The sequence below is a fragment of the Sphaeramia orbicularis genome, chromosome 4 (genome assembly GCF_902148855.1).
Source record: "Sphaeramia orbicularis chromosome 4, fSphaOr1.1, whole genome shotgun sequence".
NCBI classification, from domain to species: domain Eukaryota; kingdom Metazoa; phylum Chordata; class Actinopteri; order Kurtiformes; family Apogonidae; genus Sphaeramia; species Sphaeramia orbicularis.
Window position 1 is genome coordinate 41,733,170 of NC_043960.1, and position 24,733 is coordinate 41,757,902.

At 37.5% G+C, this 24,733-nt stretch overlaps 1 protein-coding gene and 1 pseudogene across 2 annotated transcripts; both read right to left on the reverse strand.

The window, feature by feature from the left end:
- il23r (interleukin 23 receptor) lies at positions 1 to 21,687 on the reverse strand. 2 transcript variants are annotated; one of them, XM_030132296.1, is made up of 19 exons: positions 21,659 to 21,687; positions 18,582 to 19,125; positions 18,270 to 18,355; positions 18,082 to 18,184; positions 16,580 to 16,724; positions 16,279 to 16,457; positions 15,789 to 15,912; positions 15,529 to 15,695; positions 14,499 to 14,635; positions 14,209 to 14,398; positions 13,915 to 13,997; positions 13,270 to 13,471; positions 12,989 to 13,192; positions 12,651 to 12,749; positions 11,891 to 12,046; positions 7,858 to 7,998; positions 7,666 to 7,753; positions 4,197 to 4,287; positions 1 to 715 (listed from the first exon to the last, which is right to left on the reverse strand). In XM_030132296.1, exons 4-19 carry the CDS (start codon positions 18,140 to 18,142, stop codon positions 92 to 94), a joined length of 2,691 nt encoding a protein of 896 aa, XP_029988156.1. In that variant the 5' UTR covers positions 18,143 to 18,184; positions 18,270 to 18,355; positions 18,582 to 19,125; positions 21,659 to 21,687; the 3' UTR covers positions 1 to 91. The 2 variants fall into 2 exon arrangements, with proteins under 2 accessions (XP_029988156.1, XP_029988155.1); XM_030132295.1 differs by lacking the exons at positions 18,582 to 19,125; positions 21,659 to 21,687 and adding an exon at positions 19,131 to 20,175.
- Positions 21,676 to 24,733, reverse strand: part of LOC115418022 (cytochrome P450 2J6-like) — a 14,303-nt pseudogene continuing 11,245 nt past the window's right edge.

Below are 24,733 nucleotides of genomic sequence, written 5' to 3' on the forward strand. Positions count from 1 at the left end.
TTATAGTTACAGAAGGTTATTGCATAAAAGTGGTCATTTAATGAAGTTATAATGCTTTCTTATAAGTTGGTTAACCAGTGAAGGTTGTGCATCAGAAGTCATCGTGCGGTTGACATACTTGAGGGAAATAACCGCTGGTCAAAGTTACCCCAGCTGTATTTTGAGACAAATAAACACCTGTCTCACCAGGGTTCATTATTTCACCCTGCTGTAACGGCACAGAGTCAGTGTCCACATGACTCTCATGCCCCTCTTTCTCCAGTGAGATGCCCTGATTTAAAGAAACAGCACTTGTTTCATGAGCTTTAGGCCACACCATGCCAGTATTCGAGCCCAGAGTCAATAGAACAGGTGAAAAATCCACATCTATGTTGGGGAGAAAGCCTCTGAGTAATCCTCCAAGTGCACCTGAACTTCTAACGTCGTCCCAACTTGCCTGTATGTCCCTTGACTCCTCTTCTGTCTCAGTTATTTCCTCTTCATATAAACTAATTGGAGCTGCCTGAGGTTTGTAGCCATCTTCCAGCTGATGATCAAAAAGCGCCGTCCCAGTATCTGACAGCAGGAAGGTGGTCTCTGCTTTGGGTTCTCCTGGCCTTGATTCAGCGTGGACAGTGGGGTACATATCTTCCCTCTCCTCCTGGGAGATGAAACTGATGGGAGACAGTGGAGGGTCGCTATAGATGGAGGAGAATGTGGGTTCACCTCCATCCTGCTGGAGATCAAAAAAGGAGAAGATTCCTGTCACTGAGTCATTAAAGTGCTGAATACAAAAACAAGCAAATGTGTCATGATTAAACACATGCTTAAATACGTACTAAGATGGCGTTTTAAATTACCATGTTTTATAATTATATTTTAACTCAATGCAATGCTCTTAACATTTTAAGATTATTATCATATTGTTAGCCTCATAGCATAATTGCCTAAGTCATATTTTTGGCCAGACTGTAATATCTGCATAAAATGAAGCAGCAGTGTTTGGAGAGTAAAGTTATGCAGATATCACAATTTGGCCAAACATATGACTTAGACAATTATGCTATGAGGTTAAACAATATGTTCATCACCATATTTCACGTATTTGAATAAGGACTCTGTGTCTAGACTGTACGTGTGTATCATTAAACTGTGTGTAGATGCATTCTGTGATATTGCAGGTTTCTCAATGTGATGGCAGCTAAAACGTTACATCTGATAAGGTCTGGTCCTGACGGTTATAAAAGACAAAGACATGAAGCTCAACATTTTGGAACCAGAAACACTTTGCCTGTCAGTTTCATCAGATTTGATCCTTTTCAACAAAGAGTCTAAAATATTATAATATTTACATTACTGATATGGTTCAACATGAGCGTGCAAAACTAAACTCTGGTAAAAGTTGAAGTGCATATTCAGTTTCCTTATTTAAAAGTGAAAAAATACAGGCTATAAAACGTTGCTCAGAGTTTAAAAATTACAAGCATGTGTGACTGTTGTTTGTGTGTAAAGAACTTCACTTTATGTAATATAATATGAAAACTATTGTCGCGCAAGATCCTATATGCAAGTACATAAATAGTAACTGGGTGGAAAGGAAATATTGTAATTACAATTGGAGAACACAGACTTGGATATAGAGATGTTGGAGGGATATGTCTACTCGAAAAACCAGAGAACAAAGGTTTAAAGGAGATCTATTCACATATTTCTGTCCATATTAGACATTTATCCCTTGTTGTGTAAAATAACTTCTAATTGACAGAAGCCATAACTCTCTGTAGTTGTCAGGTTGAATTATTTATGTTCCATTCCATATGTATTTCTATTACAGTGCACACCATATCTGTCACAGCTTTATTAGTCTGTGACAGACAGTTTACATAAACATCTACAGTTGTATTGAATGACAGCAGGTAGTTCTATTGTACAATGACAAAATTGCACAGTCTCAGAATAGATCTCCCTATCATAATTAAACCAATTTTAGTTCAAATAAAGTAATTAAATATTGCTGAAAATAATGAGCATTAACTTCATTCCAAAGAGCAAATCAGTTTTCAACGTCAGCAACACCACTCAAAACATCATGAGGCCTTTTTGTCGCAGTTCGAACCCTAAAATCTGTGTGTTCTGTTTGATTTATATCTTTATGTTGTTTTTGTCATGTTGTAATGTATATTGAAATAAACAAACACACCAAGGTACTACTGTATATGGTATTGTCCTGTCCAGGTTTTATTAATGCGAACCTGTACAATGATCCAAAAATAAGCAAATGGTGCCAGGCACAACAAACCCCGCCTCTCGCACATATTGTAGCTTATTTTGGCTTCAATCCAGCTGATGTTTATGCATGTGCAGATATCAGCATATCAATTGTCTCTATATAGGTGCCAGGTCTGAAGTAAATTGAAACAAAATTCATGTTTTTTATAGACATGTAAAATTGCCCATTGTAAGTAAATGGGAGAAGAAAAAAGATTTGAAAAATTCAAAAAAAAATGTTGAACTTTGACCTACTTTTCCCAAAATGTAATCACATCTATTTTGGGTCACTGGCAATCTATGAACCCAGTTTGGTATGAATTCAACCAATAGTTCTGCTGCTAGAGTGTTAACAAAAAACATTGCTCAGATGGTAGAGTGGGTAGCCTAATAACTGAAGGGTTGGCGGTTCGAATCCAGCTCTGTCCTAGTCAGTCCATTGTGTCCTTGGGCAAGACACTTCACCCTCCTTGCTTCCAGTGCCACTCATACTGGTGTATGAATGTGTGTGAATGTTTGGTGATGGTTGGAGGGGCTGTTGGCGCAAAGTGGCAGCCACACTTCTGTCAGTCTGCCCCAAGACAACTGTGGCTACATACGTAGTTTACCACCACCAGAGGGAGAATGTGAGAGCAAATGAATAATGGATCAATAATGTAAAGCGCTTTGAGTGACCAAAAAAGTGCTATATAAATCTAATCCATTATTAGTATTATTACAAACCGAACCAAAAACAATACCCCTTGCCTCCCCTTCAGGGGGCGTGGTAAAAATAATAAGCATTACCCTTCAAAAGGACAATGCAATACTCACCCTACCTCAGAGCAATAATCACAACCCATGCACCATGTTTTAAATCTTACCTTGTATGTATCCTTTATTATCTGCATATACCCTTATATGTTGTACATATTATTTATCTGTAATATAAAGTAAACTTTTTTATATTTTAGTAGTATTTAGTAGTATTTGTATGTTTAATATTTCATATTTGTAGTTTTTACCCCTCAGCCAACTTGAAGTTGAGGGGGTATTGTAATAGTTTTGTCAACTGTCCATCCGTCCGTCCGTCCATCTGTATGTCCGTCTGTCCATTCAACAATGCAATTAAATTATCTGAAGAACGGATTGAGATATCTGCCCCAAATTTATACTGTGGATGCATGGAGCAGAAGCCTATTGAAAATAGATGACCTTGACCTACTTTTTCAAGGTCAAGTGGCAACATGTCCTTTCAATGACATAATTACATTATATGAAGAATATGTTGAGATTTCTGCACCAAATTTACACCAAGACAATCTAATGTAAATTATGGGGCAGTGACGTTCAAGACAATCTTACATTATATTTGGCTGAGGGGTATTAAAAGTGCACAGCATGTTATGTTTGTATGTTGCCAATATTTTTCAGTATTTTGTGATGATATTTTTATACAGTTTTTTGCACTTTAAGTGTTTACTGCTAAACAGAAACAGAGCTGCTACATGGATTTTCATTGTTCCTGTTCCTGAGACAATGAAATTCTATTCTATTCTATTCTATTCTATTCTATTGAAATGCTTTAAATGAGCCTGTTTTGGAAATATTAGGAATAGAGAGTACAGGTATTTATGTTAAAATGTGGGAAGAATTAAATGCTCAAGTAGAGAACACATATCTGGAAACTCTGCAGTAATACAGTTCCAAATATGAGTGCTTATTTACTTCTCACCTCTGCCAACAGCATCTCAAAAACCAAACATAACACTATGTAAATGGTGTCAGAGTGAAAGTAACACCTGACTGAACTGAATGGACAGGGCTAATAAAGACCTCATCCTGACACTAGTTGGTGAAGCTGCTGACATTGAATGTTTTGGAAATAACCGAAAACATAGAAACATGAACGTACTTAATGTCAGCACGGGGAACTGTATTAGTTATTATTATTATTGTGCTTTGGTTACCTCCAATAGTTTGATGGCATTACTGTTTGTCATCTTTGGCAAGTTTTCAGCAAACCAAGAAGGACCCCAGGATACACACTTCTGTTTAATCCTGAAAAGAAGAAAGAATGAAACAAAGATGTAGTGATGATGCCTGGTTTAGAGAATGTAAACAGCCTTATTTTCCTGCAGGTAAGGCTGAGTACTAAACTGATACTTCTATGACAACGAAGAAAATGCTTGGAAACTATTATAAAAAAAAAAAAAAAGAGTTATTACTTGAGATTAAATTTCTTTACTTAAGAAGAGACTCTCATCAGTGGCAGTGGAAATGTAAATATTTAAAGACTATAAAAAATATATTGTTTATTTTCATTCAGTTCTACCAGCTGAGACATACAGTACTGTGCCATAGTCTTAACCCTTTATATGGCACTAATAGAAATACTCTGATAGTCAAAATTCCAACCTTAATGTGTTCTTGGAGGACATAACACTTTATTACTTTTGTGAAATTTTCATTCATACATTCATTTTCTGAACCCGCTTTATCCTCACTAGGGTCACGGGGGTCACTTGGAGCCTATCCCAGCTACATAGGGGCGAAGGCGGGGTACACCCTGGACAAGTCGCCAGTTCATCGCAGGGCTGAACATATAGAGACAATCACTGTCACATTCACACCAATGGGCAATTTAGATTAACCAATTAACCTATTAGTGCATGTCTTTGGATGGAAGGAGGAAGCCGGAGTACCTGGAGAGAACATGCAAACTCCACACAGAAAGGTCCCACCCCCCGTCGACTGGTGTTGGAATCGAACCCAGGACCTTCTTGCTGTGAGGCACGAGTGCTAACCACTGCACCACCATGTCGCCCCGTGAAATTTTCAATGTTTTTTATTGTTATGTAGAAAATCCAGGTCAATGAAGTTGCTATATTTGGTTCCGTATCCATAAGTGGTAAAAAAAAAAAAAAAAAAAAAAAAAAATACAAAAAGTAAAAATAGAAAATACAAAAACACATGAAAGGTAAAATGAATATGTCTTTTAGAACATTAGACCAACATAAGTGCTGATCCAGACCCCTGTCCACATCCACATTAGCCCTTTGAACATCATTCCTTACATTAGCACCAGTACTTCATGGTACTGAACAAAGCAGGTCCACTCACTGTTCATGCAGAGGTGGACCTTACAGACCCTGGAGACCACATTGGACCTGAGATTGTTGACTCACTGTCCTCACTGGAACTGTTGCTGTCACTGTCTTGTAATGTATGTAGAAATGACCAAAAACAGTCTTTTGCCCAATAAAGGGTTAAGACACCTTTAGGTTTTCAAAGTAATAATAACCATATTTATGCATTTTTCAGTCTCTGTATCAAAATACATGCAGCTATAGTATACAGGTAATAAGCAAAGAGTGTTAAAAACAACAACAACAACAACAACAAAAACGGGAAAAATATGAATATTATAGAGCAGTGGTTCCCAACCTTTTTTGGCGTGTGACCCCATTTTAACATCACAAATTTCTGGCGTCCCTAGACATTCAAAACGGAGACTCTTTTTTTTTTTTTTTTGGCTAAAATTAATTTGTTTTTGATCATGTAATAGTTTGATATATTATGTTGCAAATAAACATTAATTTTAGAGAACATTTAGTCTATATAATGTATATTATTATGGACGGAGGTAGAAAAGCCAGGTGTAGATTACTGCACAAAGTAAGAATTTTATTTTCCTTGGTCAGGATATGTACAGTCAGTCCAGCTTGGATTTACAAGGCTGACAGTTAATACTGAACAAACAAGAACTCAAACTATGAATTATGAAAGAGCTGCAGCATCTGAAACTGACCACAATGAACATTTGACAGATAAACAGTACCACAGTGCTTCAGTTTCAGCTTCACAGTTTGTCATGTCTTTTATGTATTGTGGTTGTCTCTCTCAACTCACCATATACATTTTATTAGTGTATTTCTTTTCTTTTTTTTTTTTTTTTTATCAGTTACTAGAAATTTCAGCCAAACCCATTTGAATTCCAGGTGACCCCACGTGGGGTCCCGACCCCAAGGTTGAAAAGCCCTTTTAAAGAGGCTGATATGAGTATGATATGTATGCTCTGCACAGAGATGAGAATAAAAGACAGTATAAGTATGAATGAAAACTTTGGAATGTTCTGAAGGTTTGGTATATTACACCACAAGATGATTTAGTAAAACTTCCAGAGTCGGTCACAGAGAGTTCAAGAAATACTAAACCCAGAGGTCACAGTACATACTGACACCGCCTGTAGAATCCATTTACATCTGAATTTTTTGTCTGTTTCAATACTGTGCACAAATCTCCTGCATTTTCTTGTATTTTCCTTAACAAAGCAACTAAGAAATAAATATGTAGATTTATTAAACCCTGAAAAGACCAAAGCTAAAGGTAACACAGTACTGTCCACACATCTGCATCGACTGATGATTAAACGGTTCTGAATCAGTAAGAACAAAACCAGTATCCCCTCAGTTCAACCCTTCTGTTCGACTGGGACATGGTTTTAGCCTTTTGTAAGTTTCTTTTCTAGATAACCTTGTGGTTTATGTTCATCTCTTTATGTTGTGGTGGTGTGGCATTTCATTGAATCAACCACAGTGGCATCCATCCTTTTTACGAGTAAAACAAAACCTATATTACTTATACGTCATTGTCATGACCACTGTTATTGTTATCACTTTGTTAAAACATTTAGCCCGTGATTATTAAACTATATTTCTTCCCCCTAGCCATCACACTGATGAACAATTAAACCTGCACTATATCAATAATTCAGATAACTCATGCACCATCTTCTTTCTTCTTGCACATTTTTTCCCCATTGCACATCTTTTAATTGCACTACTTAACTTAAATGTTTATACAATTTTTGTGCAAAAGTTGTTGTTGTTGTTTTTTTTTTTTTTAACTTTATTTAAACTCTGTTTTAGTTGTGTTTTAGTGCTTGTTTACTATGTTGTACAGAGAGAGCATACTTTAAAAAGGTGTAAAATTTCTTGTATTCTTTTGAAGATACTTGGCCAGTAAAGGCGTTTCTGATAATGTGCATATTCTATTATTATTATTACATAATAAGCATTTTATTATTATTATTATCATTACTACTTTGCTAGTTGTTTCTACTAGTACTTTCCAATGTGCAATTGCAATTTTTCACTATTGTGTTTTTTTTTATAGTTATTGTTTTACTATTTTCTTGAGTGTATACTGTATTCGGTGTTGTGTTGCTATTGGAACCTCAATTTCCTGAGGGCTCTCCCCAAAGGATCAATAAGGTTCTATCTAATCTAATCTAATCTAATCTAATCTAATCTAATCTATCCATATTCATGATCAGTGGCACTGACTGAGTTCATCCTCCCTGAATACTTATTTTTCTTCTATAAGTGTCAGTTTTGATGTGATAAGTAGAAAAGCACAGATACTGTTCAATAATACCTTTCCCTCACACAACTCCAGCACATCAGGTTGGTTATGATCCCTATTAGGAGGGTGAAGATGAAAATGATCACAATCACAAGGCCAACTGGAGGAGACAAGAAGGAACAGACACCAATTTAATTCCAAGAGTTAGGAAGTAAAGATGTAATTCTTGGCTGTTGTTTTTGTAGGTGAATGTGAGTGGCTAACCTGCGGGGGCTTCAGGGCGAGTGGATATGAGATTCCCTCGCGGTCCTTCTCCTGCCGAGGTGGAGGCCGTCATCTGCAGAGCCACGGCTCCTTCAGGACAGTTCAGCCACATCTGTCTGTGACCAGAGCCTGGAACCGTCTCTGCAGAAAATGGACCAAACATGAACACTTTCCTCTGTCATGGCAGCACATTAACACCGAAACACCTACATCTGCCATGTTTAGCTTCATGTGTTTAGAGATATTTATTGGTTTGTTTGTATTTTCAATCCTAAATTACATAATGGAGTAAGAAATGAAGATAAAATGTGAGTTTTTCTTTGCTCCAAGGACATAAAAGATCAGTCTTGACACCATTTTCTTAAAATGAACACAAGATGGCGTCGTGTATGGATGCAGCAACCCTGCGCTCTTCACATTTTAGCAGCTATTGTTGTTATTTTGTCTATTTGCACCTCTTTTTCTTACTTTTTCCTACACATATTTCTCACCTGTTGTATAGAGTTAACTTTTTGTATATTTCAGTTGTTTTAATAATACTTTAGAAGTACATGTATACCGGGGCTCCGTAAAAGGGGAGTAAACATGACAAATTCATGGGGCCCAGCAGTTCTGGGGGGCCCATAGAGCAGTGGAAGTGGCCCAGTGGATACAGGTTAGAAGTTGTGAAAATTTTGTGTAAGATCCACTGTATGATAAATACAGGCATAGAAGCCAGGAGCCAGACGTCGAAAACATGGAAAGTTTCACTATTGCTTCACCTAAATGTTAGTTATGTTAGCTATGGACCACACCCCCTCGTATATAACTGCTCCCCCTACCCCATGTACATACCCCCCCACACTGTGAAAAATTGTTAAGATATTGAATTTTATCATTTTAGAAAGGGTGTCAAGAGCCCACATTGTTTAGCTTTCATGGGGACCACAACTGATAGCGGCGACCCAGTATGTATGTTTAATATTTTATCTTATAGCTTTGTATTGTATTGTATTGTATTGTATTGTATTCTACACAAACAGGACCAGTCAACACCACAAACGCGGGGATATCACTAAATTGTTGGTGCATTTTCTGATTTATGCTTAATATGATTCATGCTTCAAATGCTACTAATACCTTTATGATTTAACATTTGTGAAGAAGATGCTTTGTCTTTCTTGACAAGATGTCAGATGAATCCTCTGAAATAACAAGTGTAAATTCTGCAAAGATAAGGCATCACTGTCTAATCATATCAGCTTAACTGGTTTGGTCAAACATGCCCTATCAGTCCTTTTTTTGTGTGGCTGTTTGAAGGATTTGAATACAACACTAGTGAGATGTGTAAGGTAACTTAGGTGGGACAGTAGCTCCATGTAGTGTCCCTGTCAACTTTAAAAAATATAATAAAAAATAAATACATACATTCAAATACACTGTTGCCCAAAAAGCTGGAGTAAAATATTTTTACCCCTATCATGAAATGATTGCAACAATGTGATTCATTCTTGATAGATAAAGTGTATCTGGGACTCAACCTGGTCAAAGAATATTACTAAAGTGTATAAATGGGAATAAATAGAGGAACGTGTCTGAAAACAAAATGTTTCCACATTTATGGACAGCAGTAGTGAATGGCAACCTTGTTCTATATTTCAGTTAAACAGAGGTATGGTATCCAGTGTACGTTAAACATGTCATTTCAGAAAGAAACAAAAGGTAAGCTGTCAGGTGCCTTCATACTGAAGCCACTGAAACAGTGTGTGATGAAGACTGGGTTTAAACAGTCTTATGGTTGCACTTGTGCACGTAGCCACATGAGCTTCCTGTTTGTGGTCAAAGACAGTTCTAGAAAACTTTGTGACTCACTATGAACACACTGTGCAAACGACAACTGGTGTTTGAACTTCAGTATTAAATCACCTCAAAATGCATCTTAATCTTTATTAAATTATCATTACATGTTCAAAGATGTACTCCTAATGCTTCACCTGTTCTTTCTTGTGTAGGTTTTATCTGTCATGAGGACGATTCAATAAATAAAAAAATAAAACAGACAACCAGTAGTATAGAGTCTGAATTTGACCAGATTACTGGAACTAAGAGCTGAAAAACCCTGCTGATGCACTGCAGTTTTGTGGGAGGGGAGTATCAATGGAATGCTAGTTGTACACTTTCCATTATGTAACCACTCAAGCACTGTTCCGTCTCCTACTGCATATATCATTTCCACGCACGTGTGTGAACTCATAGACATGCGTGGAAGCAGCTGGGGTTGAAGGTAAAGTACATATATAACATATAGATACATGTAGATCAGAGCAGTCCTTTTGATGCACGGGAACAGGAAGCAACTCAGCAAAGTGCTGTGTCCCTCAAACCTTCAGATCAAACCAAAACATAAGTGCATAAGTCTAAAAGTACCTTTTAGAGCAGGGGTGTCAAACTCATTTTAGTTCAGGGGCCACATACAGACCAATGAGATCTCAAGCAGGCTGGACCAGTAAAATAATCACCTAATAACCTTTAAATAATGATATCCTCAAGTTTTTTTCTCTTCATTTTAGTGCAAAAAAGTAAACATTACATTATGAAAATGTTTACAACTACAAACTGCCTTTTAAACAGACTGTGAATAACACTAACAGCCATGAACAACCTGAATTTTCTTAGGAAAAGTAAATGCAATTTTAACTCTATTATGTCTCAGTTTGTCATTTACACATGTACATTACAACTTACAGATCACAGTGGATCTACAGATACACAAAACATTTAGTAACAGGCAGAATATTGTTCAAATTGCACATACTTCACCTAAACTCTGAAGACAGTTCAGGTTATTCACATTTGTTGTGAAAGGATAGTTTGTAAATGCAAACATTTTCATGTAATTTTACAATAAATAAATAATGCCAAATTTTAAGTTGTCATTATTCATAGGTTATTACCCTCGGCCACACTGGCCGCAGGGTATTGTCATCAGTTGGTCGTCCGTCTGTCCAAAAACTTTGCCATGCGCTAATAAGTCAGGCCGAGGGTTTTCAAGTGCACTTATGTTATGTTTATGATAGTACTAGTACTCACATACCCACAAGTCACAGCGACCCGTGGGGAACCAAGGGTTCTAGACGTGGTAGTGTTTATGCTGGGGAGAGCAGACTTTTGGGAAAAAGATGTTTGTCTATAATTTATAAATAGTGACATAAAAATTGTTTGGTAATTCATTCTTTAAAATGTGTGTGTGGGGGGGGGGGGGGGGGGGGGGGGGGTGGCAGGAGTTTTCCGTAATTACGGGGACGTACCTTACCTATCTCTCTCTAAAAATACCAGTGTGTGTATGTGTGTGTGTGTGTCTCTCTCTCTCTGTCTCTCTCTCTCTCAAATGTCACTCAGTACACACAGGCCATATGGCTGCAGGCGCCAATGTTAATACTGATGTTGGGACTGTGGGAGTAAATGAGATGTTCCTGTTTTAAACCTCATTTCCCATCATGCAGTGTGGTGCTACCATGATTTTAAGGCAGTTGTATCCCAAAATGACTAATATCTCCAAAAATATTGGTCCTATCAACTTGGCTAGATATTTAATGTGGAGATGGGACAGTTCCTCAACTGTATGTACCAAACTGGACAGTTAAAAACCTCTGAATTTGTCAGAATCATGCCCACACACACACACACACACGCACACACACAGACGCTCTGAGACCTTCCAGTATTATGATAGTATTTTACTGGTCTGACCCGCTTGGGATCGCATTGGTCTGTATGAGGAACCTCAACTAAAATGTTTTTGACATCCTTGACTGTTAATATCTTCAGTATGATTTTTGCATTTCACAAATTAATCCTGGGCCAGATTGGACACTGTGGCGGGCCGGTTTGGCCCATGGGCCGTATGTTTGACACCTCTGTTTAAGAGCATGTAACAGACACTAGATGGAACAGTTCTGGGGTGGTACCTATGAACCTGCGCTGTGTCTCCAGTGCAGTGGCAGCTCCATACTTGTGCAAGATAAACACATATGTACACAGAGCACCTGCTCACCTGTGAAATGAATGTTGCTGGAGTCTAATGTGTGGTAGTAGATGGTGTAGGATGTGATGAAGCCTCTCCGCTGGTCCACCGACAGTTCATCCCACTTGACCAGGATCCGCTGGGCTTCATGGACCAACACTGACATGACAGGACCAGACGCTGGCTCTGGACCAGATGAAGTGGACATCAGTCACATAGTCATTTTATTTATTTATTTATTTTTGTCCTGTATTCCTGTGTATCTTATTTTTCTCTTCATCTTTCATTTTGCACTTGTTTGTTGGTTTTTCTACCTGTCTTTTTCTCTGCACTTGCTTATTGTATATTGTTGCTGTTAACTGTGAAATTTCTCCACAGTGGGATAAAAAAAAAGTCTTCTCTTCTCTTCTCTTCTCTTCTCTTCTCTTCTCTTCTCTTCTCTTCTCTTCTCTTGTTATTTTGTTTTTCATTTCATTAAACTTTTAATTAACCTTGCATGTGCAGAACTATTTTAAGTGACACAGAGACTACTTTTGACTTAAAAAGTAAATTGTTGGTTCAACTTTTTTCAAACGTCTCATATTGTGCAAAACCATTATATTCTTTTACATCATGAATTTCCTGATTTCACCTGAAATTCTTTTTCACTGTAGTTCATGTTGCTTCGTTGTTATATTTTTATGTAGCTTTTATATTTTAGAAAACTGTTATCTTATTTGTTATTTTGAGAAACAAAATTAGTCTGGAGTTTTCATCCACTACAGAAACCCATGGAATGTTTCAATCTTACCCCTTTCTTTGGAGTAGACTATGCGAGACGATGGAGCGCTAACACCCCTGGTGGTCACAACATACACAGAAATATTGTATCTCACACCTGCATTGAGACCTGAAACAACACAAAAACACAAACATCTTAGACTGAACCAGACCCTTTTCAATAAACATTGCTTATGAATATTACCTAAAGCTGTAAAATAAACAAGAAGTGCCACATTTTAAGTCATCCACATCAAAATCACCCACAGGCTTTGAAAAACCTGAGGTACAAACTGTTGTGATACCCCATCTTCCCACATGAGGTCACTGCTAAACTTCTTTTTTTTTTTTTTTTTGAGTGAACTCCACCTGTGATAGTCGTCTTATTCCGATCTTTAGACAGTTGTTTCCAGTGCAGTCCTGCTGCAGGCACACTAGTCCATTCAATCACATAATTCAGCACGTCTTCTTTTGGTTCAGACCAGTGTTTGGGCCACAACAACGACCAGGAGACGAGCACAGCACTGCCATTAGCTGCAGGAGCCCAACCTGTCAGGACAAGTCCAACAGCATCTAAACAGACACAGGTAAAGGCATCACACTGGCTGTTTTCCTCAAGTATAAGAAGTCATCTATGTGTTATTATGTACCTGACTGCTGGAGTGGGATATCAGCTGGTGGAGTCATCCCATAGGAGGTGACAGCACTGACGCTTAATGCCTTAATGTTTGGAGGTAGTTTCACTGTGTACCGGGACAAAGCAGCAGGACAGCTCACTTCTTGTTTCTGATCATTCACCAGGATGATCTGGTACTGTTGCACCTCCCCGCTGTAATCATCTGCAGACGGAGGCTGAAATACATAACATATTATATTAAAAATCTGCTTTGACATGGTTAAGTATTTCTGTCACATACAGTTGCCGAAAAAATTATTAGACCACCCTGGTTTTCGCCAATTTCTTGTTCATTTTAATGCCTGGTACAACTAAAGGTACATTTTTTTGGACAAATATAATGATAACAACAAAAAATAGCTCACCAGAGTTTCATCTCAGAGCTGATATCAAGCCATTTCCCATGGTTTTCTTGATAATAACCAAAATCACTTCAATTCTTATATCAATAGCTGTGGCATTGTACTGACAAAAACAGTGCTTTGAGGCATTCCATGTTTTCCATTCTGTCTGTTTTAGTCACATGATACACACAGGAGTTAGGATTTGATCGCATAACCATTGTTTTTGATGACTTTTGATGGTCTAATCATTTTTTCCGTGACTGTAGATAAATCACCTTCCATAAAACAGTCACATTTCGGTCCCACGTCGTTAACTTCATGTCTGACGTCCTCCAAACATGCAACTTCTGTGAAGGACCTGAAGATAAGTTTTATCAAGATTGTGGGTTTTGTGAGTGATTAAATACTCAGAAATTACTACACACTGTTTCACTGGTAACTCAGAGGATTGCATCTGTTCTTTCTGGTGTTTCATTTATTACTGCCCCACTGATGACAAATAAAGTTCTCCTTGACTCAGTTGTAACGTGTGAAAACCAGAGTTTTGTGGATAAGACGAGTGAACTTGCCTTTTCCAGGGCTTTTCCCCCACAAAGATGAGCTCCATTTGCTGCAGAGAGAAGTCTGCCAGGGTGGGCTAGTACCTGTCAGTCCAAATGTCAAGTTACACGTTTTCATCTGGAACTCATATACAGTGAGAGGCCTCAGGTGGTCCAGTCGTACCAGACCCTCACTGAGCTCGGCTGCTTTTCTGACTTCCTATAAGACATAAAGAGATCATGTGACCTACACGCTCTATGGCTAAGGCTGAATCTGTGCAGGAACATTTCACTGGGTGTAGTAAAAAATGTCACTTTACCCAGAAGTCATTATGTGTGCGGAGCCTGATGTAGAACCTGAGGTTTTCTGAGGAATCAGTGGATTTCCACCGCAATGTCGCTGCTAAGGAGGTATTTTCAAACTTTATCTGAGTAATATGAGGCACCTCAGGGATAACTGCAATACAAAACAAATCATATGTATTAGTTTTTAAAGTCCTCTGCTAAAATACTGAACTAGAAACACTGACGTAAATTGGATTCGTTAACTAGCTGCTGCAATAGATGTGAATGCTCAAAGTAGTTCAATGATGACAAATGGGGGTTGAAACAGTTCTGCAATTACTGACATCAAAGAGACATTAGAAAAACTGAGAAACAGTTGACAGTCAGTTTATGAGTCAAACTGTGAACGATCCAGTATCACACCAAAACCGTTACAGATTAAACCATAAAGACCCAGTGGTACTTTTATGGCAGTTCCAAAGTATTTTTTTTTGCTATATTTAACTTTTTCTCAGTAATTGGTCATCATTTATTATAACATTGTCTTCTGTATGTTGTGTTTTTTCTGTGAAAATCAAATATGTTCCTATATTTAATTTACTGATCATATAGATGTTGATAAAAGCTCAAATTAAAGTTGAAGCTTATTATATCAAAAACAAAGAAAACTAAAGAAAAACTGAGTTTTTCAGTAAAATCTATCATTAACTGAACATAATCCAAGTGTCTCCATCCGCTGTCATTGATCCAACTCCATGGGTTTTACTGGTGAATTAATGTTGTTGAAGATGACAGTGTTTCCATGTTAACTACGGAGCCACTGAATGTCCAAATGGGTCAAATCTGATGACAATGAAAAAATGAAAAACTGCATTTTACACCAATTATTTATATGTATTGATAGAATTAATGGATCAACAGGTATTTAACATTTTATATCAGTAAATTATTTTGGTTGCTGGTGGATGTTTGGGTCTTTATGGGTTAAACAGATACGAAGTCATTCAACACATATTCACATAAACTTACAGTCTATGTTTGACTAGTACTGAGAGTGGCGCTTACCAATGTCCTTCACACAGAGGATGAAGGGATCAGACTGTGAATCTCCAAAGTGGTTGGAGACATTGACAGTCAGCCTGTACTTTGTATTGTCATCTAGTATTTTTCGTGGTATTGTTACATTTTCAGTGTCCTGGATCTGACGGAAATATATCTGGGACCCATTTTCTCTAAAAAAAAGACACATGTTCAAAATGAGTGATGATTGCTGATGTGTGAATTATACTGTAAATACTTAACATGTAAAGTACATGACACTGTACCTGTCAACTGAAATGTTATAATATATGGGGAGGTGAGTTTCTTGTCCAGTTTGCCATGAGCAGTCTATGGTGTGTGAGCTTCTTGTTGTTTCACAGGTAATGTTTTGAGATTTATTTGGGGGGACTTCAGGTGCAGAGTGAAGCACATGAGAGAAAAGGACAAAACAAATGCAACTGTTTTAGTCTATATAGTGTAAATGAAAACTACCTCTGTCTCTTAATGTATAGTATATTATGAATCACTATAACAACATGCAGCAAAGATGCTTTAGCTCTACATGTACAGGCAGATAAACACACAGACAACATTTTGTGGGGGTAATTAAGTAAACCTTAACAACTCTGCAAAAATGTACAATATAATATGATGCTGCCTAAAACAGTGGCAAACACAGACACAAGTCTTTACCATCCTGCAGATTTTCTCATGCTATTTTTGTATGTTTTCCTATTTAGTGTGTACAAAAACAAACAAAGGAAATGTACATACGTCCACTCTTTAGGTCCGTTAAATTAATGACGTGCCACAGCCCATTAATCTTTTGTGTGCAGGTCAATCCAGATATTGGTGCTTGGACATTAAACAGATGAAACACAGCAGTGCAGTTCGTTGTCCTCTGTTCCCCTGGATCCACTACTTTACCATCCAACTCCAGGGATATTTTGAACCTCAAGAAAAAAAAAAAAAAGAAAATAAGTTATATAGCTTCTGATTAAAATTGTTCAGTATTGGTATGCATTTACAATAAGAAAAAAATTAGTTTTTATTCTATTTTTTATGCCATTCATACTGGTTGTGGTTGTCATGTGGATTGCATTCTGAGATGTTGCAGTGCACTGTCACGTTTGAGCCCCTGAGGACGGGTGAAGCTGGTTGTACAGTCAACGATCCCCGGGTCTTGAGGCGATAGCAGGTGATAGGAACCAAAGGCCAACCTGTCCAAGAAAGAAACAGTTTTAACACTTTAATAGCAGCAACACTGAAGAAAAGATAGAATATCACTGCCATTTATTTCACGTTATGACATATATTAAATCATTTCCACTTCACTTTGTCACTTTATTTCACTGTTGTTGCTGTTGCTCCATGCACCATCACTTAACTGTACTATTACTACATGATGTGTTATTTTGAGATATACATGTATATATTTATTTATTTATTTATTTATTTATTTTGTGTGTGTTTATTTATTTATTTATTTTTTACATATTTTATGGTAGCTTTTATTCTATTCTATTTAACGTTTATATATTTTATTTTATATTTTATCCTTTTATCTTTTTCATGCTACAAACACTGAGACCTGGGTAACTATATGTTATATTCTATACATATTCTAACTATATTTCATTCTATCATGTAACATTGAATGACAATAAAGCTGAGTCTGAATCAATAACATATATTAAATAATTTCCTAACCTTATGTCTTTTGCTGCTTGTATGTGTGTGTGTATATATATATATAAATATATATGTATATATATATATATATATATATATATATATATATATATATATATATATATATATATATATATATATATATATATATATGTATGTATGTATATGTATGTATATGTATATATGTGTATGTATGTATGTATGTGTGTGTGTGTGTGTGTGTATATATATATATATATATATATATATATATATATATATATATACACTGCATATTTTTGTGTTTTTAATGCTAATGCTTTGTCAGTGTAGCCATGCCAGTAAAGCCTGTTGAAATGAATTGAAACTGGTTGATTTAATGGGCGTCACTCATCACCTGTATCATAAACTTTTACTGTCAACCTCATTTTTGACATTTGTGCCAGAAAATTAGAATTCAGGCAAAAAAAGTTTGTGCTCCTACCCATAATTATTTGCCTGATAAACAAACACACAGAAACAGAAGAACCTCATTGAGGTTAGATCTGCAAGAACAGCTTTAAGAGCTCAAAACCACAACAGCCATAGGGTCAAAACACAGTAATGTCCCGTCAGAGAGCGAACTTTAATTGATTGCCATTACAACATTTATTTCAACATAAAGTAGCTCCTTGTTTTGGATAATCCCTTATGGTCCAACTAAAACAAAAATAAATTTAAAAGTAAAAATGTGGGTCATTTAGCAACACTAATCTGTCAGATTGTCTCTAAAATGTCCCGTCAGAGAGATTTAGAATACCATGTTTTGACCCTATGAGACTATAATACACTGTTCACACAAAACATTGACAGAGCTTCCCTGGATAGCAATGTGGATCAATACATCTGGGATAAGACAATACTCACGCCTGATGGAAAAACTGATGAGTATGATAATACATCTCCAAAAAGTTGAGGACAGATTCATCTCAGCACATCACCAAAGAAACCACTCATCATGACGGAGCAGCTGTGGACAAAATACACTCTCAGTATAAAATTACTAATCATTTTCTTCACTTTGAGGGAAATTACGTACATAAAGTGCACCTCACCCCAGCCATATGTTTACAGCAGATGGTCTGGCCCACATGCACAGGAGAAATGTTCTTTGTAGATGTGATCTTTTCCAAATGAAAGACTGTCAGAAGAAAAAAAAAACACTCTACTCATAGCTGCTCTGTGACACCTACACCACTACAGATAAGAAAAAACACATTTAATGAAACAGTTTAACGTGCAACATGCTAAATCTGATATTACGCCTCTTGAAAGTGAGTGCAAAGTTCATTATCTCTGTAATTTCCTGTTGAAGGTTACCATAAACTGTCAGAAATGGTTAGTAAAAATGTAAGGACAAAGCTCACCAGGTATTTCTGTCATCTGCGTGCATTTGTGATGCCTTTAGGGTTCTCTGTTCAATATCCACTGGGTCATGAGCTTCAGCTACATCTTTCACAAATGACTTGGTTTGTGAGACACATCTGACTTAAGTGACTTTTTTCACATGTGAAACATCTTAAAGAGGCCACTGACCTACTTTGGTGGTATTTTGCCATTTACAGAAACTCTGAACATTACTTTGATTACACGTGTGCTCTAGTTCTACTGCCTGGTTTTTGTCAGCACAGTGGTACTGGTGAGTCTACATGTCAGTGTGTACAGCTCATGCTCTCATTAAACATGCCAGTTAGCAAATAATCAAATGATCAACATGAATATTTAACCCTCTGACATAGTTTATCATGAGAAAAATGCTTACCAAAGCTTCAGAGAAACTTTCTAACAGCCACGGTTCTTCTGTTTTTTCACTTTTACAATAATTTTAAATGTGCTGATTTAGTTAGAGATGGAGTGAATGACAAAGAAAGATATACAGAGCTGATCTGACAAAAAAATAAACACAACAAACTTACATCTGACTGTAAGGAGTTCTTCCCAGTGCATAAATTAACCCATGGCTTTTCTCAGTGCGTACTTCATCAACTTTACTCTGATATAAACAAGTGAATTTAAGACTTTCTCGAAGTTTTCTTGATTTTGTAATTTCCTTTGGCTGACTATTTTCCATTTCTCACTTCAAAAGCTTTGAAGGGAAAACCCAAAATTTAGCAGAAGGGGGTGTATGTTCATGTAAAGATAAAAGAGACCTCAGGTTTGTGGTTTGCTAATTTTTCAGAACAGAGCTGCTGTTTGCTGCTGTTTATATGTGAATCAGAAGAAGTTTGATCATGCATGTAGATGGGGGAAAATGGGTGCAAATGTAGGTGTTTACTCATATGAACGTCAACCTCGATAGAATCTGTATGAAAAAACTGCAACTAAAGACAAAAGGACAGTAGGTGTTCTTTATGGTTAAATGAATACATCAGTCCAGTCAGTAAACATCACTGACACTGTGCATAGTATTATTTATTCTGATCGTCTTTTTCAACAGCTAAACCTCAGACTGAAACCACAGTGTGAATACCACATGTAGTAGAACTGTCTGAATGAGAAGCGCTGAACTAAATCTCAGTATCACCCATTTACATGCAAATCAACTTTACACAAGGAAACATGAAAAATAGAACCAGTTGACATTGGTGACAAAAGAAGCTGAAAAAAAAAAATCATGTCTGAATACAGTAACTAACCAAACTGACATACAGTAAAATGTCTAGTAGTTGTCAATATTACATTTACTTTACATAATTAATGTTACAATTAGAGTATTTCCTCAAAACATGAAACCCTTGATGCCTGAATTTATACAGAATTATCCTAAAAAATAGTGTTTTTGCTTTCAAGCAGATGCTATATTAAACAGATATTCTTAATCTGACTATAGGCAAGACAAGGCAGGTTTATTTGTGCTACTTGTGCTAACTTTCCGGGCTCTACATGGCCAGGCCCCTGCATACATTGCTTCTCTGATCCAACCCTACAGCTCGACTCGTAGCTTGAGGTCTTCAGGACAGCACCTGCTGATGGTTCCACGCACCTGTTTTAGCACACGCGGTGACAGGTCTTTTAAAGCTGTGGCACCACGTCTATGGAATGACCTGCCTCTACACCTACGGTCCATGGACTCTGTAGAGAGCTTTAAGAAACACCTCAAAACCCTCCTGTTCATAAAGGCTTTTTAGTCTCCCACCTGACCCAGCGCCACCACAAACTGATTACACTGTATGTATTCATCATAACGTACTCCATGTGTCATCCCCCCCCAGTCTCTCTATATCTCTATCGCTCTCTCTTTTCTCCTCCTTTACTCTCTCTCTCTTTAACCCCAACTGGTCAAGGCAGACAGCCATCCTTCAGGAGTCTGGGTCTGCTCGAGGTTTCTGCTGTTAAAGGGAAGTTTTTCCTCGCCACTGTCACCAATCACAAGTGTTTGCTCCTGAAGGATTCTGTTGGGTCTCTGTAAACGTAATTTGATTCTGATTTGAATGATAAAGCACTTTGTGACTCTGTCTGTGAAAAGTGCTCTATAAATAAAATTTACTTACTTACTTACTTTATTTATATAGCACATTTCACGTACAAGACAATTCAAAGTGCTTAACATAAAACATAAAAGTATTACAGCAGGGTGCAGGGAAAGCAATAAAAAGTATACACATTAAAAAAAATTTAAAACATAAACAGATAAAAACTTTAAATTTAAAAGAAACAGTACAGATCAGCATTAAACAGATAAAATATGGGTATGATGCAAACTTGCGACAACAGGCATAACGGTCAATAGTAATGGAAAAGTATTAAAACAAATGTTCCATCTCAGGATATAGAGATGGTTTTATTGCTGCCACAAAATTATTTTCAGTGTCCTGACCAGTTCCATATCAAATATGCCCAAACCGGCACTGGGGGAATACATACGCTATCTCAGCTGATCATGTAATGGAAACGGCCAAAACCGGCCAACAAGTCCAATCAGGTCCATGGGATGATTTTTGGAAATGCAACATTTACACTGAAAATCCTAACACTCATTTTAGTTCAGGATCCACATACAGCCCATTTCAATCTGAAGTGGGTTGGACCAGTTAAATACTACCATAAAAACCTATTAAATTACATTTATTTAATAACCGAATTTTTCTCTGTATTTGGCATGAAAACAGTAAAATTACATGAATATGCTTACATTTACACACTATTCTTTCCCAAAAAATGTGAATAACCTGAACAAATATGAACAATCTGAAATGTCTTAATAGAAGTGCAATTTAATATTCTGTCTGTTACTAAATGTTTTGTGCATTTCTAGATCCACTGTGATCTGTAGGTTGTAATAAACATTTGTAAATGATAAACTGAGACATAATATTGTTAAAATTGCACTTATTTTTTGTAATAAATTTCAGTGTGTTTGTTGGTATTCACAATTTTTAAAGGACAGTTTGTAGATGTAAACTTTTTCAAAATGTTATTTTATTTTTTTCACTCTAAAACAGACAAGTTTGAAGTTGACATTATTTATAAGTAATTTCATTATTACTTTACTGGTCCAGCCCACTTCAGATCATATTGGGCTGAATGTTGCCCCTGGGTTAATATATAAAATACAACCAGAGATATTTAGTGCAATACACTGATTTGTAAGCGAGTGGTTGATTCTGGGACAGATTATCGTGGCACGGCACAGAGGCGGTAGGGTTTGGGACAGCGAGTGGCTCCCAACTTGTACTCCAGAGTGGGCTGTTCTCCATCAGGAGCAGAAAAAGAAAACCTCTGAAGAAGGGCAGTGAAGAAGAGGAATAACTCCATCCTGGCCAGCTGCTCCCCAAGACATAAACGCTTACCTGAGGACACACAAAACAACATATGAGCACACATACAAAATGATGTGAAACATGTAGACAGTAGAAAATGGTACACTGAAACACTATGGTGAATTCAAAAAGGTCTTGTTATCCTTCAGAAGAGTCTTGAGTGATAAATGACAAAAGAAGTATAGTGGAAGCCAGGGGTGGGCAATCTGTGGCTCTTCAGCCTCTCTCTATGGCTCCTCTGGTCCAAAAACATATGGAACATTTTGAAATGAACTGAATGAGTCACTATTTTTTAACACTGTTAAAAGCCTAAATCTATTCTAACTTTGTCCATCTGCAAAAATGCGCAGGCTTTACGCAGAATAAAATCATTTTGACAGCATAAAACCCAAAATGGATTATTTTCTTGCCAAATTCAATACAAGATGCTCAATTTGCATTTAATAATAATAATCTTTATTTATATAGCACTTTTCATACATAGAAACTGTAGCACAAAGTGCTTTACATATCAGTTTAAAATCAGTACCACCCCCACCCACGCACCCACAACCCCCCCCCCCCCCCACACACACACACACACACATATGCAAACCCACAAGCTCACACATACTTAAAAAGACTGACTGAGCACGGGTAGACCAGAGCGAAAAAGTAAAAGTAAAAGAGGAAGCGCTGTCTCAGGGAGCCATCCGCACCAGGAGGCAGCTGCCGACCCCGGCAACCAGGCGCCAGCGCCGCATCCCAACCAGTGGGAGAGGGCCAACTGGGACCCCCAACCACCAGAAAGGAGCAAACCCCAGTGAAAGAGGGCGCCACAGCCACCGGAGTCCACAGCCACCCCCCCGGCACGGAGGGCTCCCTCTGATGAAACACTGGAGAATAAGAAACATTAAAAAGATATAAAAGAATTGATTAAAAGAGGCTAAATTTAAGACATATATGAAAATACTACAAATATTAAACATTAAAATGATAAAACAGAAGCACTGGTTAAAAGAATCTTAAGATATATATATTAACTATAACTGTAAAACCTTTGAGTAGATAAAACAGAGGCATTAGTTAAAAGCCAAATTGAAAAGGTGGGTCTTGAGCCTGGTTTTAAAAATGTCTACATTCTCTGCGGCCCTGAGGTTCCCTGGCAGGGTGTTCCAAAGGCGAGGAGCATAATGCTGAAAAGCTGCCTCGCCATGAGTTTTTGTGTTAGCTTTTGGAACTGTTAAAAGGCCAGTGCCAGAGGACCTCAGGGTCCGCGAGGGCTCATATGGTAAAAGTAAGACTAAAAGATAAGAAGGCCCAAGACCATTAAGACATTTAAAGACTATTAAAAGGACCTTAAAATCAATCCTGAAACACACGGGGAGCCAATGCAGTGATTTTAAAACCGGTGTAATGTGAGCCCGCCTTCTGGTCTTCGTCAGCACTCGAGCGGCTGAATTTTGAAGGAGTTGGAGTTGTGAGATTCTATCTTTGGGAAGACCAGAAAGCAGGGTATTACAGTAGTCAGTCCTACTGGAAATAAAAGCATGCATCAGCATCTCCGTGTTCATTTGTTCATAGTTTGTAAGTAAGCCACTACACATGAAAGTTGAGCTCTTTCTCCATTACACAACGTAATTATGTTTTGGAAATAGTGTCCATCACCTTAAAAAATGGTACCAATCTGGAATATTTTCTTTCTTGTCACTGCATAATTTTATAAATCTACCAGACATTGCATTATTGTAATGGAAATACAAAGTTAAATAACAAATTAATCACAAATACGCTACAGCACAGCAGCCACCTCATGGTAAAATGTAGATGGGTTTAAATATTTTTTTTTATGACTCCAGTCAGATTTCTTTCTTTTTTCGAGACAAAAATGGCTGTTAAGGTTGCCAACCCCTGGTCTAAGCCATACGCATATATTCATTCATTCATTTTCTGAACCCGCTTTATCCTCACTAGGGTCACGGGGGTGGCTGGGAGCCTATCCCAGCTACATAGGGGCGAAGGCGGGGTACACCCTGGACATGTGACCAGTTCATCGCAGGGCTGAACATATAGAGACAAACAATCACTCTCACATTCACACCTGTGGACAATTTAGATTAACCCATTAACCTGTCAGTGCATGTCTTTGGGTGGTGGGAGGAAGCTGGAGTACCTGGAGAGAACCCATGCAGACACGGGGAGAACATGCAAACTCCACACAGAAAGGTCCCAGGACCTTCTTGCTGTGAGGCACAAGTGCTAACCACTGCACCACCGTGTTGCCCATTAGCAAATATAGCCATAAAATACTTAAATGTTAAATGAAGATGTAGGTGAAGGTTTTGTCATGTGTGACTAGTGATTAACCTGCTGAAAAGGGCAGGAAGGCCTCTCTTTTCCTAAATTTGCCATCTTCATCCAGGAAGTGCTCAGGGTTGAAGGAGTGTGGAGTTTCCCACATGGACTCGTCACGCAGAACTGAGTGGAGTGGAGCAATAACCCATGTGCCCTGAGTGGAAAACAGAGGAAAATGGGAATAGTTTGAATAATGAAACAAATAATTAATAAAACAAACAAACAAAAACAAAATTAAAGCTGAATGTCAAATTGGACAAGTTTTGAACCTTAATTAGTTCGGTTAAAGACAATATATGTAGCATTTATATAGGACTACAGCCTTATTTAAATGGGACCAGTGTAACCTGTGGACCTCTAATAATTTGGAAATTAACCCCTATGTCTGTGTTGCATGCAGTAAATTCACACAGAATACACGAGAT

Excerpts from the sequence above, each read along its gene's own strand:
- il23r (XM_030132296.1), bottom strand. The coding sequence starts at position 18,142 with ATGAATCTGTCCTCAACTTTTTGGAGATGTATTATCATACTCATCAGT. Across the intron at positions 7,999-11,890 it reads CAGCAACATTCATTTCACAG|AGACGGTTCCAGGCTCTGGT; the intron begins GTGAGCAGGTGC and ends CATTTTCTGCAG. Across the intron at positions 4,288-7,665 it reads TGGAGTTGTGTGAGGGAAAG|GATTAAACAGAAGTGTGTAT; the intron begins GTATTATTGAAC and ends TCTTCTTTTCAG.